The 13,312-nt window shown below is 39.2% G+C and overlaps 1 protein-coding gene across 1 annotated transcript; it reads left to right on the top strand.

The window, feature by feature from the left end:
- The first annotated feature begins 297 nt into the window (after window positions 1–297).
- Window positions 298–2,342, top strand: LOC146167581 (uncharacterized). Its single transcript, XM_083389141.1, has 3 exons — window positions 298–679; window positions 1,094–1,237; window positions 1,356–2,342. Exons 1-3 carry the CDS (start codon window positions 371–373, stop codon window positions 1,707–1,709), a joined length of 807 nt encoding a protein of 268 aa, XP_083245267.1. The 5' UTR covers window positions 298–370; the 3' UTR covers window positions 1,710–2,342.
- Window positions 2,343–13,312: the final 10,970 nt, after the last annotated feature.

The following is a 13,312-nucleotide window of genomic DNA, read 5'->3' as shown; positions in this document are numbered from 1 at the left end:
TAATGGCCTGTTGCGAAACTGGGTACGTCACCGGTGATGACGTAAGGTAAAGGGAAACATATGCTTCTGGATAAGCGAACGTGCACTTGTCACGTATGCGTCTCATGTCGTCATCTTTTCAGGTTTGCTTTTATACGAAGGTGTGGACTGCAATGTTGATATTAGATAAAACGTTAAGGCCGCATTGGACAGTCAAATCGACATTTCGTTGAAAAAGGTACTCTTTTCAGACGGCGTTTTTCTCAGACGAACGCCAGGCTACGTATATATAGGGCACCCAGTCTCTGCTTCAGGTCAAATCGCAATCAAGCAACTACCGAAGAAAACGGCTAGAATTGGCTCAACAGCGAAATACACAAAAATCGTCAAAATGAGTTCCAGCGCAGTATTGCAAAGCAGCGTTAAAGTGCTATCTCTGGTGGATGCCCTTCCTAAGATCCAGTCGAGCATTTTGCAGAAGGGTGGCATCATCGGCCAGCTCCTACGGTCTCCTGTAAAGCCGGTAGAAGAGAAGACAAAGTCGTGCCAGCAGTCGGTCATCTGCCAGCCTTGTACTCTGGGCGATCGCGACTCAATGGTCGAGTTCATGAGACGCGAGTTCATCTCCCGTGAGCCGCTCATGAAGTCGGTACACGCAACTCCGGAGAATTCGCGCATGTTCGTCGAACATTGGATCGATGTAAGTTTTAATTCAGATCCCCGCATTGCTTATAGCCAAACTAGCATAAAACGCGAGTTACGCGGTATAATACGCAAAAAAATTAACCAATGGCGCGATAATCGCCATGGGGAATTTCAGTTTGTACTAGCAAATGTTTTATGAATGTACCGCGGTCGCGGAATACAGGAAGTGTTTGGCCCGCGTTGCCAGGTGCTTAACGTGGCTTGTGGGCCTTTCTCCTTAGATTTAAAGCAAGTTTTGTTAACAACCGCCATTGACTGCGTCAACACAACAAATTCAGTGAACTCAAGTTGTAAACCTGCGCCAAATTGCCAATTCGTAACCGGCGTGAACTTGCCTGCTTGGCCGCTATTGTAAAGTTTCCAAATCCGAAGTGGATCGATCATTTACCAGCTGTGTTTTTGTTCACAGGAAATTCTCGTTCAAAACGCGTCGTTTCTGGCCAGAAACAAGGAAGACGGCAAGATTTGCGGCGTTCGCCTGAATGCAGTGGGACCTGCGTCGGGTGTCGAACTAGAAAATGACTTCGGATTTTACTTCAACCTCGTCCCTAAAGTAAGTTAACACACCTTTATTTCAAACACTGTTAAATTGAAAAAATATATTGTCAAATGTATGTGAGGTGTGTGAAAAAACAGGTCGCTAAACCTCTCTCTCTCTCTTGCGCTTACAGTTCCTTCACCACATGGAAAAAGACGTTCCGAAGCTAATCGGCACGGACCGCTTCATGCGCCACGTTGCCATTTGCGTGAAGGCGGACGCCATTCAGTGCGGCGTCGCAACCGACCTTATGAAGGCCTCGGTCAGACACGCGCGCCAGGAGGGCCTCAAAAACATGGTGGCCATGTGCAGCTGGAAGTTGCCCTACAAGCTGGCCAAGACGGTGGGCTTTCGCAGTGTCCTGGAGGTCCCCTACGACAAGTACGCCGAGAGCTTACGGCCAGAAGGCAAGCGCGCCATGGAGCCCTTTCTGCAACTGGCCGCTACCCAGGGCTCTGCCCACACCATGGTCCGCGACGTTCAGTGAGTGGAGTCGCGGCCATTTTGTGAAGGAATGTGTCACTGTGTGTTCGGGCTTCCGCAGAAGTCCCGCGAAGTATTAAGTTGCTCTAATGGGTGACGATTTGCGGAGCGCGCGTTTGTACATGACGACAGATTTGGCAGTTTTATTGTTGAAAATTCAGCAAACGAATTTCGTTTTATTTATTAAGTTTTAAATCGGATCCATTCATTTTCCAAGTTCCGTGTTTTTATTTAATTAATATTTATAAATATTTATTGCTTTGTTCTTTCTTCTTGTGCGTGCTGCAATAACCTTCTCAGGGATGTTTCTTGCTTTTTGTGTTTACGGAAGAGTGCAAAATTGTTGGGCAGTAAAAGGGGGTACATTGTCGCATTCTCAACATAAAACCTAAAAAAGAGACGTAAAAACAAGCAAAATGCTAATAAAGTCGTTACAACCTTGTTTGACCCATCGTTTCCCCTTTTCGGTCAAGTTGTTGATGGATGTCGACGTACTTGACCGATGCCCGGCAAACCCGCCTCGCATTTGTACTGTTATTGCCCCTCAAGCGATTATCGTGTTTGTTTTGCGTATAGTTCCTGACTTGCCTTCGATTCCGCTTGGCCAATTTTTGCCTTTCGCTTTCCAGTTTTGTAATAAAACAAACAAGCAAAATCAACGGTCATGTTGTAGTGATGTGTAGGGTAGGCAGACAGTCGATAATAGACAACCAAAATACTTCCTAATTAAAATAGCCAAACATAATAGAAAAATATTCAAAGAAATTCAGTCCGACTGACAAAATCGTTCTTTCAAAGCAGACTCTCATAAACGAGGAGTATCCAAAAAAATATCCTTAATGAAATCAAACCCGTGTTTTTAAATACGATCGTCGATCAACCTACCGTTGACACCTAAAAATAAACGAAATTTTGACTTCAATTGAGTGTTCTCTGTTTTGTGTAATTGAAAGGCAAAACCAAAGAGGCAGCCAACGTGAGTTTATTAAAGTATTTGCGACACAACCAATCAAATAAGGCTGCGATAATTGCTTATCTATATCCGTCGTTGTTTCACAAAGTTCAACGACTAGGCGAGTTGGTCTTTTCGTGGCGTAAATTGCGTGCAAAGTATTGATCGCAGGTCGCCAAGCACAAATTCTGTTTGGGTCACAGTGTTGTCGCATATTTTGCAAGGGACGAGCCGTGACGCAGTGCGAGACATGATTTCCTTCCTTGAGTGTTCCTTAGCTGTTTACGTTCGGTCCTACACTATAAGGTGGACAAAATCGAAAATCGCACCGCCAAACGAGCTTGCTTCATTGCCTAAATTAAGCCTCTTCTGTCGTAGGCGGAAGTTGCAAACAACAGGCCCAATTAGGCTTCAGGTCATCTCAAAAGCGGTCGAACGCACGCAAGTTGCTTAATTGCTTAGAAAATAGCCTTGGCTGACTGGCCAGAATTCGCGCGAATCAGCACGCCTCGATCGACAGGCGGAAATCAAGTGACAGAAATACAGCGGTGTTTACGGGCAGCTCGGGCGCGTCAAGCTGCACGGCTAATTCTCTACATCCGCCCCTGCAGCTGGCCGAACGGCTTTAGATTGTGTGCAGCGCGTTTCCAAAAGCGAAAAGTGAAAAGGCGAACCGCGTGTTGGCCGGGCGAGAACGCCAATCGCGGCCTGAAACACGCACGCCCCACGTCCGGGATCACTGCGATAACAGGCCAATGAGCTAAGCCCGCTTTAAGGGCAGAACTGAAAGCAACCCTCACGCCCGCAACTGCACAATATAGAAAACCGTGCGGAGGGAAGCGGTTGATCTTTTCAAGGTGCTGCTGTTGTCCACAATAGTGGGGCCGCCGCTGCAAACAACAAGCGGTTCGACACGGAAAGTGGCCTTCGAGTGTGCCCACTGCACGCAACGCGACCGCTCCTTACTCGCCAAACGATACCTTGCGGTTTTCTTCGCACGTTTGAGTTAGTTGCCGACGTCATACCGAGTTACGTCGCTGCGCATTTCCATGCCAGGATTAGTGTAATAAGAACCCAGCTATACTTTGACAGCTGGGTAAAGCAAGCCAAAAGGTCAAAATTTGTAACCTTTTCAATCAGGAACTTTTAACAAAAAGTAATAATTGGGTAGGCTGCCATTCACGTTCTAAGTCCTTTGTTTTGTTAAAACAAATCCAGATTACCCACACAGAATGTTTTTTTGCTAAAATACATAATAAGATTACATGCGTAAAGCTTAAGAAAGGCAGTGAGTATATGTTTTAGTATTAAAAATAGTGTTTTTGCCATTCGAACTTAGGAAAATGTGATGACAACAATTAATTCATGTAGGGCACATAAGACTTATAAAATGTCAATATCTATAGTGAAGCAAAAGGCCAACATACACTTGTCAGAATGTCGCCTGTTCCATATGTTTGCGAATTTTTGGAATAACAGCCTAACCGCAGAGCATTGAAAGTTGAAGAAATGTGACGTTTGGCATTTCGATATTGCTAGTGCTTAAAACTTTCACAATGTTTACACTTCACCAAACCAGATTTTCCAGTCGAGTTTCGTGGCTTAAATTATTCAAAAACGTCCTCTTCATTTTTGATGAGCTTTGCATTTCAACTTCATTAAATGTGGATTTGTGAACTAAACGTTGAATGGCTGACGCATACTTTCGCCTGCGTGACGCGGTTGAGAACACCCAGGTTTATCCAACCGCATCAAATGAAAGCCAGGTAGCAATAGCTTGACATTTTGCATTGAGTCACAAAACTGTTAACAAATGCTGTTAAAGTAATCTAAAAATACTTATAAACACAAATCAAGAATCTGGTTATATATATTACAAAAAAACAAATAAACAAAACAATTTAATAATATAATTATATGAAAAGCTTAGTGTGCGAATTTCAAATTGATTTGCCACCCAAGTTTGGCAAGGAATCGTCATGGTAAAGTTCAACCGTTTGAAAATATATGTAAAGATTAAAACACGCACAAGATTTGCACACTGTAAAACTGTAATCAATAACTTTAGCACGTTTACACACTCAAAGCTCAATTTAGAACTCAAGATGTTTCACCTGCTAACGGAGGGACTTTATAGACCGTATTTGTTTTAATGCGTCAGAGAGAAGACGCGTGTATCGAATTTAAGTTTAAACACTTAAGATCACCCATAAAGCGCACTTGTGCTCAGGCAGATTACTCGTGTCTTGGCCGGGTTTTACGCAGATTCATTCATCATCCATTCCGCAAGGCGATAACTGTCAAAATACAGTAGTAGGCCTATGTATTTTCTGCGCAAGCCAGTTTATTACGTTCTGGATTAGGCATAACTATAAAAATGCTTGTATTGGGCGTGATATATTGACCAGGTTCGGCGTGTGTTTTAAATTTAGCGGGAACGTATAGCTATGCTACATAAAGACAGTGAAAAAATTGCCCTTCTCCTTTTGTCATAAGTTTTACAACTTTTCTCCTAATCAATGTTTGCTCACCGTCATTTCGCGATCCATTGCCGTAAGTTTAACGAAGAAATACGCATGTGATTTTAGGCTTTTAAGTAAATAGTAAACAAACGTGCTTCGTTCTACTCTCAGTGCACTGTGTAATTTGAAGTAAACAGTATAATTAATTAGGCCTAATTATTATCTTTACTTATTGCATATATTAGGTTTAGCGAAGTTTTGTTTCAGAAATACGCACAACAAATATGCCTTAGCTGTAATTTTTAAAGGAAGAAACTAACATATTATCGACTACAGGGGATCACAAATATTCTTACATATAGGATCGCGAGGATCACAAGATAAGTTAAGGCCGCATGGATAACAACAATCACAATGTATATAAGGATTGCTATGATGAATTGCAAGAATGGCCAGGGTCGCTAGAATTAATCATAAGGTTTTCCAGAGAATCAAACTACAATCTGCGGACCAGATCCGGCCCACCTGGTCAATTTTTCCTGCCCTCTGCGTATTTCATTTTATTTAGCTAACTATAGTTTTATCGCATAGTTAGCCTATTTATATAAACTTCAAACTTGTATATAGCGGTAATTAAGACAAAACAATTTATATCCGGTCCGCGATCGTAAATTCTCATTCGGCCCGTGATGGTCACCCCTACAGCTATACAGCCCTTTATGATAGAAGTTTAGTGACCCCTGATCCAGTGGCGTAGCTAGCCGAAAATTTGGGGTGGGGGACAAAAAGTTTGGACTTTTTTGTTTAGCTTTTGCCATTGTATTAACTGCCGTAACGAACACAAAATCAATTCTAGCAAACCGTTTCGAGCATCAACTGACTGAGTGTTAAACGCAATACCCAAAACCATTAAAAGAGCAAAAACTGTCTAAAAGTACTAAAACTGCATAAATGTATAGCAAACGTAATATTAACTACATCGTTTGTGACGTAACAATGCATGACAATTAAAAGTGTTGTATATCTGTGATCGAATGTTGTGGTATTGGCTCATAAATGCTAAAAAAAAAAAAATTATTAAGAACAAATTTTTATAAATTTTTTTGGGGGCTATGGCCCCTCAGGCCCCCCTGGCTATGCCTATGCCCTGATCATAGCAAGGATCGCAAGGATCATGAGGATCTTTTGCATGAATCACAATGATCGATATTCTAACTCTCGCGTTTCTTGCGGTTGATCAAAACGATCCTTTTAGTCCTAGGGATCCTTTTCATCATCCCAACATTTCTTGCAATCCTAGTGACCCAGAGATCAATGCCATCATGCATGTCTTAAATGCATAACTGACAAATCAGCTGAGGAATTTAATTTATGTCTTTTTTTGCAAAAAGGCACTAAACTTGATATATACAATATAAATAATTGTACTGTTGCTTCACATTACATTACACACTGCGCTAAAAATCGAACATAACCAGTGGTGGGAACAAATTTTTGTCAGCCGGTTTCTATCACAAAATAAAACATATTCTAGCCGGTTCTGTTACAAAAAGTCATATTTTCCGGGAAACAATTGAAGTAGTTGCAAGAACAGGATGAAACCCAGGTTCCAGTGAATGTTGCGAACTGCGAACCGGCTGAATCCCATCACTGCTAACAGCCACACTAAAAACTAGACAGGGTGTGCGGTTTTTGTATATTTTTCCAGGGGGTATAGCGCGGTTCTACTCTATTATATCAGGGGGTATGGTGCGGTTCTGCTATATTATACCAGGGGTGTACAGCGCAGTTCTACTATATTTTACCAGGGTGTCATTCCTTAGTTATTCTACATTCTTTAAACGGGTCTTATTTGTCAGTGTCCATATACTCCCAATGTTGTGCTTCCAGTTTCGGTGCTTTAGCAGGCAAAAGCGGATGTGGCCCGAAGTTGCGTGGTATAGGTTGGACATGATGCACTTTTACAAGATTGATTGCCAGTGGTCTTAATATAAATTTGGCTGCGAAGCAAGCCTATAACTTGTCTTTATAATTAAAAAATATTTGACAATTTTTTCTTGCACCCCTGTACGCCTCTCATTGGGGACAAAAGTCAATAGTGTGACGTAATCGATTTAGTTCTTTACAGCTACATACTCTAACCTAGCGGCAGAAAACCTTCAATGCAGAATTTGTTCATATCGCTTGCTTTATTCTGTCCGCGAAGCGTCTGGCTGCCTACTGTGCTTTTTTTGTCCAGCGCGTGCAACATTTATTGTGCGAAGTGGCTTGTCTCAGTGAAACTAAGCACGTGCGACTTGCCTTTTAAAAAGAGGCTTCTCTTAGTAAATTAACTTATTGCTTTTACAAAACAACATATTTTACCGCCGCAGATTGAAATGAAAAATTGTGGAGGCAGTGTACACCACTCTGTTTCCAGTTTTTGTTCTATGAATGAAATCACTTTAATTTCTATATTTTTGTTTAGTTATTTTCCTTCATAGGTTAATTATTTTAAATTGAAGTTCAAAATTGGCCTGAGGAGCAATCTATAATTTGTCTTTATAATTGAAAACTATTTAACAATGTTTTCTTTAGTTTTTTAGACACCTCTAAACACAAAAACGGCCGAATTTTAATTTTACCCCCCTAAAATACTCCCCTATTTTCAAGAGGTAAAATGTTTATTTTAACATCAGCTTTAAATTATTCTCTAACATTTGTGAAATTTTCAGAGTTTTATGTCATTTCCTTCTAGTGTAAATATATCATTGAAATTTCCTAAAGTGTTGTGCATTTTGACCCCCCGGATGAAAAGTTCAGGGGTAAGGTTTAAAATTTTGTTACTTAGCATTGTATATGTCATGTATCCATCATCCATAAATATATCAGATTTTTTTTACATTTTTTCATCTCTGAAAAGTGCCGAAAACCAAAATTAACAAAAAATGACAGTTTTACCCCCCTAAAAACCACCCCTTAGAACCTAGCCAATTTTTTTTTATATTAGAAGCAACTTTGGGAGGGCATTTAACAGTTGTGAAAATTTCATGTTCCAACTATGTTTTTTTCCTTGTCAAAAGTGAGCCATAAAAATTGACTGAAAAAAAAAAAAAAAAAAAAAAAATAATTCGGATAAAAACAACATGTGTCCAAAAAAAAATTTTTTTTTTCGGGCCACATAATTAGCAGTCATCTCCAGGGTTGCCAGATGGCCAAAATAAAAAAAATAAAAAACCCTGGTCGTTTCATGACTATAGTACACTGTCAGAACGGTATTTAAATTTAACAGCAAAACGGTCTATACACGTTTAAAATCTAAACACTTAAACACCTAATTTAAACATCTTCGTGTTTAATTTTAGTTTTGGTGTTTAAATTATAAACACCTGAACGATTTTATGTTAAACACCTGATATTTTGACGTGTTTAACAACGATTATTGGGTGATTTTAAGCACAATTGACGAATTTAAACATGTTTACGATTAAACACTTCGTATTTTAACATGTCAATTATTAGACATGTTTAATTCGATACATTCTTGTAAAGTAATAGCTCAAACCATTTATGTTGATGTGATAAGATGTTGATGAGGGGTATTGGTATTTTAAAGCACTGATCAGTTGTTTTATGTACGATTTCGTCAAATATTTAACTATACAAGTTTGCATGAGAGATCACAATAAACAAAATGACTTAATTCATGGTTTCAATTAACATCTGTACGGCTTATTAGGCGTCATTTCATTTTTTAAATATAACGACAATCATCAAAATCGGGTTTGTCTTCTTGACGTGCCATTAAATCCAATATTTGATTTCATTATGCAGCTTGCGAATAACTTTGTACCACCAAAGTAAAAAGCGAAGCTGTGCGGTCTTGTGCCACCATGACCTACTTAAATTGCGCCAGCAATAAAATACGCTTGACGAAATCAATCTAGGAAGGATTGTTTCTAGGGCAAAGCTGTATCGCCGTGAAGCTTATATATTTTTGAAGTTTAAATTGTTTAACGTATGACGAATAGTAAGTGTTATTGATTAAATGTTTGATTTACGATATGTTTTAACTATTTATAGTAAATTTTGTTTTGTTGTAAAACAAGTTTTTATCATATTGTACAATGTACATATATAGTACATTCAATAGATTAACTCATGATTGAAATTATTTGAAATTTTCAGACAAACAATCACAAAAGGAAAATTACTACAATTATAAAAATTAACACAATGTATGACTGTTAGGTGCGATCTTAACCATCGCACAGTTTTAAAAAACACAATCACGTGAGCTACTTGGATCTCAAAAATCAGTGAATGTAATAGTTGCAAAAATCCATTGACAGTAACCAGTAATGCTAAGCGGTTCGCTGATCTCATATAATTTCGTGAGACGGTTCTACAGAACCGGTGCGAACCGGCTGAATCCCACAACTGAACCTTGTTTACCTTTTACTTTGACGTGTAAAGCCCATGTGACTGCGTATTTCTTTGTTAAACTTGTAGCCCAAGTCCGAAAATAATCATAGTAAGAAAACACAGGTTGGGAGAAAAGTAATATAATGAACAGCAAAAGGAGAATGGCAATTTAGCTTCACTCGCTTTATCCGGCTATACGTTGACGCTAAATTTGAACGCGTCGAACCTTGTTATTATTTCGCGCCAAACCAAGAATTTCTAGTTCTGTTACTACAAGAACATAGTGGCAGAAATGGCTCACGCAGAAAATACACAGGTGTTGCTTGTCGGAAGTTATCGGCTAACAGAACTCTTAGTTCATCAAATCTCCGCAACAACCTCACCAAAAAACATCTTAAAATAGTCCTCACCAAAAAATACACATCTTAAATAATGCCTATAAGAGTATAAGCGTTATTTAACAAAACTGCATCTTGGACCAATGTACTTTCGGTAGCGTTTACAGAAATTAAAAAGACTAACTACGGAATAAATAGTTTGTTATCCACATTTTTTGTGAAGTCGTCAACATTTCACGAATTTTTAGTATTTTATGAATGTTTTCATGGCGATTTTTTTTTATTTTTGTTGATGTTCCTACAAAAACGACTGTTTAAGCTCAATAGCGCTATGTGTGGTAATCTAAAAAATCAATCTGGAGCCTTTAACGCGTACCTTGGTGTCTTTATAAAGTCGAATATATCTCTTAAGGATTGGACACTTTCATGTTGAGTAGTTTTATTTGAAATGTGACTACATTAAGTCGGACTAAGGCAGAAAAGAAAGCCACAACAAGAAAAAAAACTGAAAAACAAGACCATTTAATTATCGCTTCAATAATCACAGAACTATAATTTAAGCTGAACTCACACACTTCAATAAATATAAATCGCTCTTCTGGTGTAAACGAAGTATAAACCGACGTTTCGGCAGCAGATACCAGCTGACCTCATCAGGGTTAAGGTATCTTCTGCCGAAACGTCGGTTTATACTTCGTTTACACCAGAAGAGCGATTTATATTTATTGATATGTTGCCTGATGGAGCTAACTCTATCACACACTTCAATGTTATGCAATTGAGCGATCCTGTATGTTAGAGGCATCGTTATCTTAAGTTACGGAACCTTTTTTGTAACGGCATCACGGCATGGCGGAATTTTGCTTTGCATCAATTTTTTTTGCAACCCTTCAAAACGAAAGTAAATAGTTTGTTTAATGTTAATTGTCAACTGACGAATGAACATACCCATTACCCAGTCAAAATACATTTATCCCCCGATCCGTTATAAATTAGTGCATTTCTAAGCAAAAAGGTCTACGACAATTAGGGCATCCGAGGGCAGAAAAGTCTGAATTAGGCCTTGAGGTCGTGAGAATGCACTAATTTGTACCTTTAGGTAAACTCCCGGCGTATCTAAATTGAAAATATTCGCTGATATTCACAACAGATAACAAAAAATGTGAGATACAAAACACTTGGACCCCCCAAACGCTAACTCCAACATTAAACCAAATACTGTGCGTTAATTTAATAGGCCTAATAGTTTGAACGCTGGGGGAAATGCCTGAACTCGAGTGGGCAAAAGATAATTTCTCGTCCAGGGTATATAGGATTGTTACGTTACAAATTGATGAATTGGGACCTAAAGCGTTTATGTATTTATTAAATCACCGCACATTATTTGGGTAAGGTGATGGTTTGGGTCAGGGTGGGGCATGTATTATTAAACTTAATCTTCTTATGTAGTCGAATTAGTACATTGTCAAAGACTTCAAAGACTAAAAGTCAGACATTTTGATCCTTTAGAAGTGCCTTTATTTCTGACAGATCGGGTGAATTTATGGTGCCTAACTTTATTTATCGAAAAGTAATTCATTTACCGGAAAATCCCATTTAGGTTACCGATGTAAGATTACCTTTTTTAATGATACAATTCGATAACAAAGCGAATTAGTTTCTGCAAAACTCATTTTTCTGTTTTTTTGGTAAAATCATTATGTCAATAGACGACAAATTCAAGTTTATAAATTCCATCCGAAATGAGGTCCTTAGGCTACAGAAGTGACAGAGTTATTATATTGAACGAAAAATACCGTGTAAATAAACGAACAAGCTAACGCAATTTTAGATTGGGACTTTTCAACTCTTATCAGGGCCGGATTAAGGTTTTCGTGGACCTGGGGCTGTATAGGGCCTATTGGTCATTTTCATTGTGTCCAACCAGAAATAACATGAAATAGCAATGTTTTATCACTTATCAAACAGATTCAACTAACATGTTTCCTAGCTTTAGATAAAGCAAGCCTGTTGATAACTTCATCGCTGTTTTTTTGCCAAAAATTCTTTTTTTTCATGCAGAGTAGGCTAACGAATGCAACCTATTTTGGCCAGAAACACATTTGATTCTTTACTCTTTAAGGACTGAAAATGGGCAATTGCTTGAACAATTAGGAATCATTGTCCAACGATACAATCTGATTTATTTAGTGTAAGGAAACGCATATATGAATTCATTTTCGTTAATAGAGCTAAACATTGAGCTACTTTCGAAGTCAATCGTAGTTATTTTAGCACTGCAGAAAAAATAAATCATATTTTTTTCAGTTCTTCGACTATTTTCCATGAAAATCTCAGCCACCTTTTTTGATTTTGCAACTTTTTTTAGTTTTTCTTCTGCCTTTTTATAGTTTTTGGCCTAATAGATATTTTACGTCAACCAATAAAACGATCTAACACCAACGGTGGTAGGCCTAAGATAAGCGTGGTTCAACTACAGGTCCGCGCGGGCCGAAAGTGGCCCGCGGACTCTCTTTATTGGCCCGTGATCTTATTTTAATGGGCCAGATGTATTCCGCGTTTCGTGCGAACTTTAAACGTGTTTACGGTTTAGCTTTTCAGGTGTGTAGATAGTATAGTGCTAATATTTTTGTGTGTTTAAGTAAACTTCTATAATAAACGTTTTGGCGAACGGAAAAACGCTGCTCTAGATTATAACTTTACACGTTTACAGTTTTTTACAGAGATAACGTCGGTTGGTCTTATTGTTGCGTATGGGCCTATTTTTTGGTGGGCCTGGGGCTGCAGCCCCCTTAGCCCCCGCCTTAATCCGCCCCTGCCTATTATGGATGGGATGGCGTCTTTTAGACAGTAATGCGGAGTATGACTCGAGACTCGACGAACGTAGGACTGTAGGTGTGTAGTTACATGTAACAAGGCGCTGGCTCTCAAGACTACAGCCGACGGCTGCCTAAGTCGCTTACACGCCCTTGTATCTGACTCCAAAGGAGCAGGCCGCTGAAATATTTGTCCTTGACTTCTTGAACTCTAGACAAAGTCACTTCATTCAGTAGATATGATCTCAGAAGTACACGATAAGGTAAAGCAGGCATTCGGGCCGCTATAGTCTGTAAGACGTATAAAATAGAATAAACGGCGAAACGTTAAAAATACACGGTTCAGCGCTCAGCGCTAGGCCACGCGTCAGTGGACAACGGTCACGTGCGTAGTCAATTCAAATTAGGCAAAATCGAGTATTCTTGCATGTTAAATGCTACATACAGCAGCTCTCACAGCTGTGCATACAAGTTCGGAGTCGATAGGGCCGCAAACTGTTAATCGTGAAGGTGGAATATTTTCCATTTACTATTGATGGTCCCAAATGCATTTCAGTGATTTTCGGCCAAATATGTTTGGCATACGTATGCTGCCCAAAAATACGCCAGTGACGTCAATTGATGTAAACATATGA

This window comes from Ascidiella aspersa, chromosome 1 (genome assembly GCF_963924565.1).
Source record: "Ascidiella aspersa chromosome 1, kaAscAspe10.2, whole genome shotgun sequence".
In the NCBI taxonomy this organism is placed as follows: Eukaryota; Metazoa; Chordata; class Ascidiacea; order Phlebobranchia; family Ascidiidae; genus Ascidiella; species Ascidiella aspersa.
The sequence above is the reverse complement of the archived record's forward strand: the minus strand, read 5'-3'. Positions and strand labels throughout refer to the sequence as shown.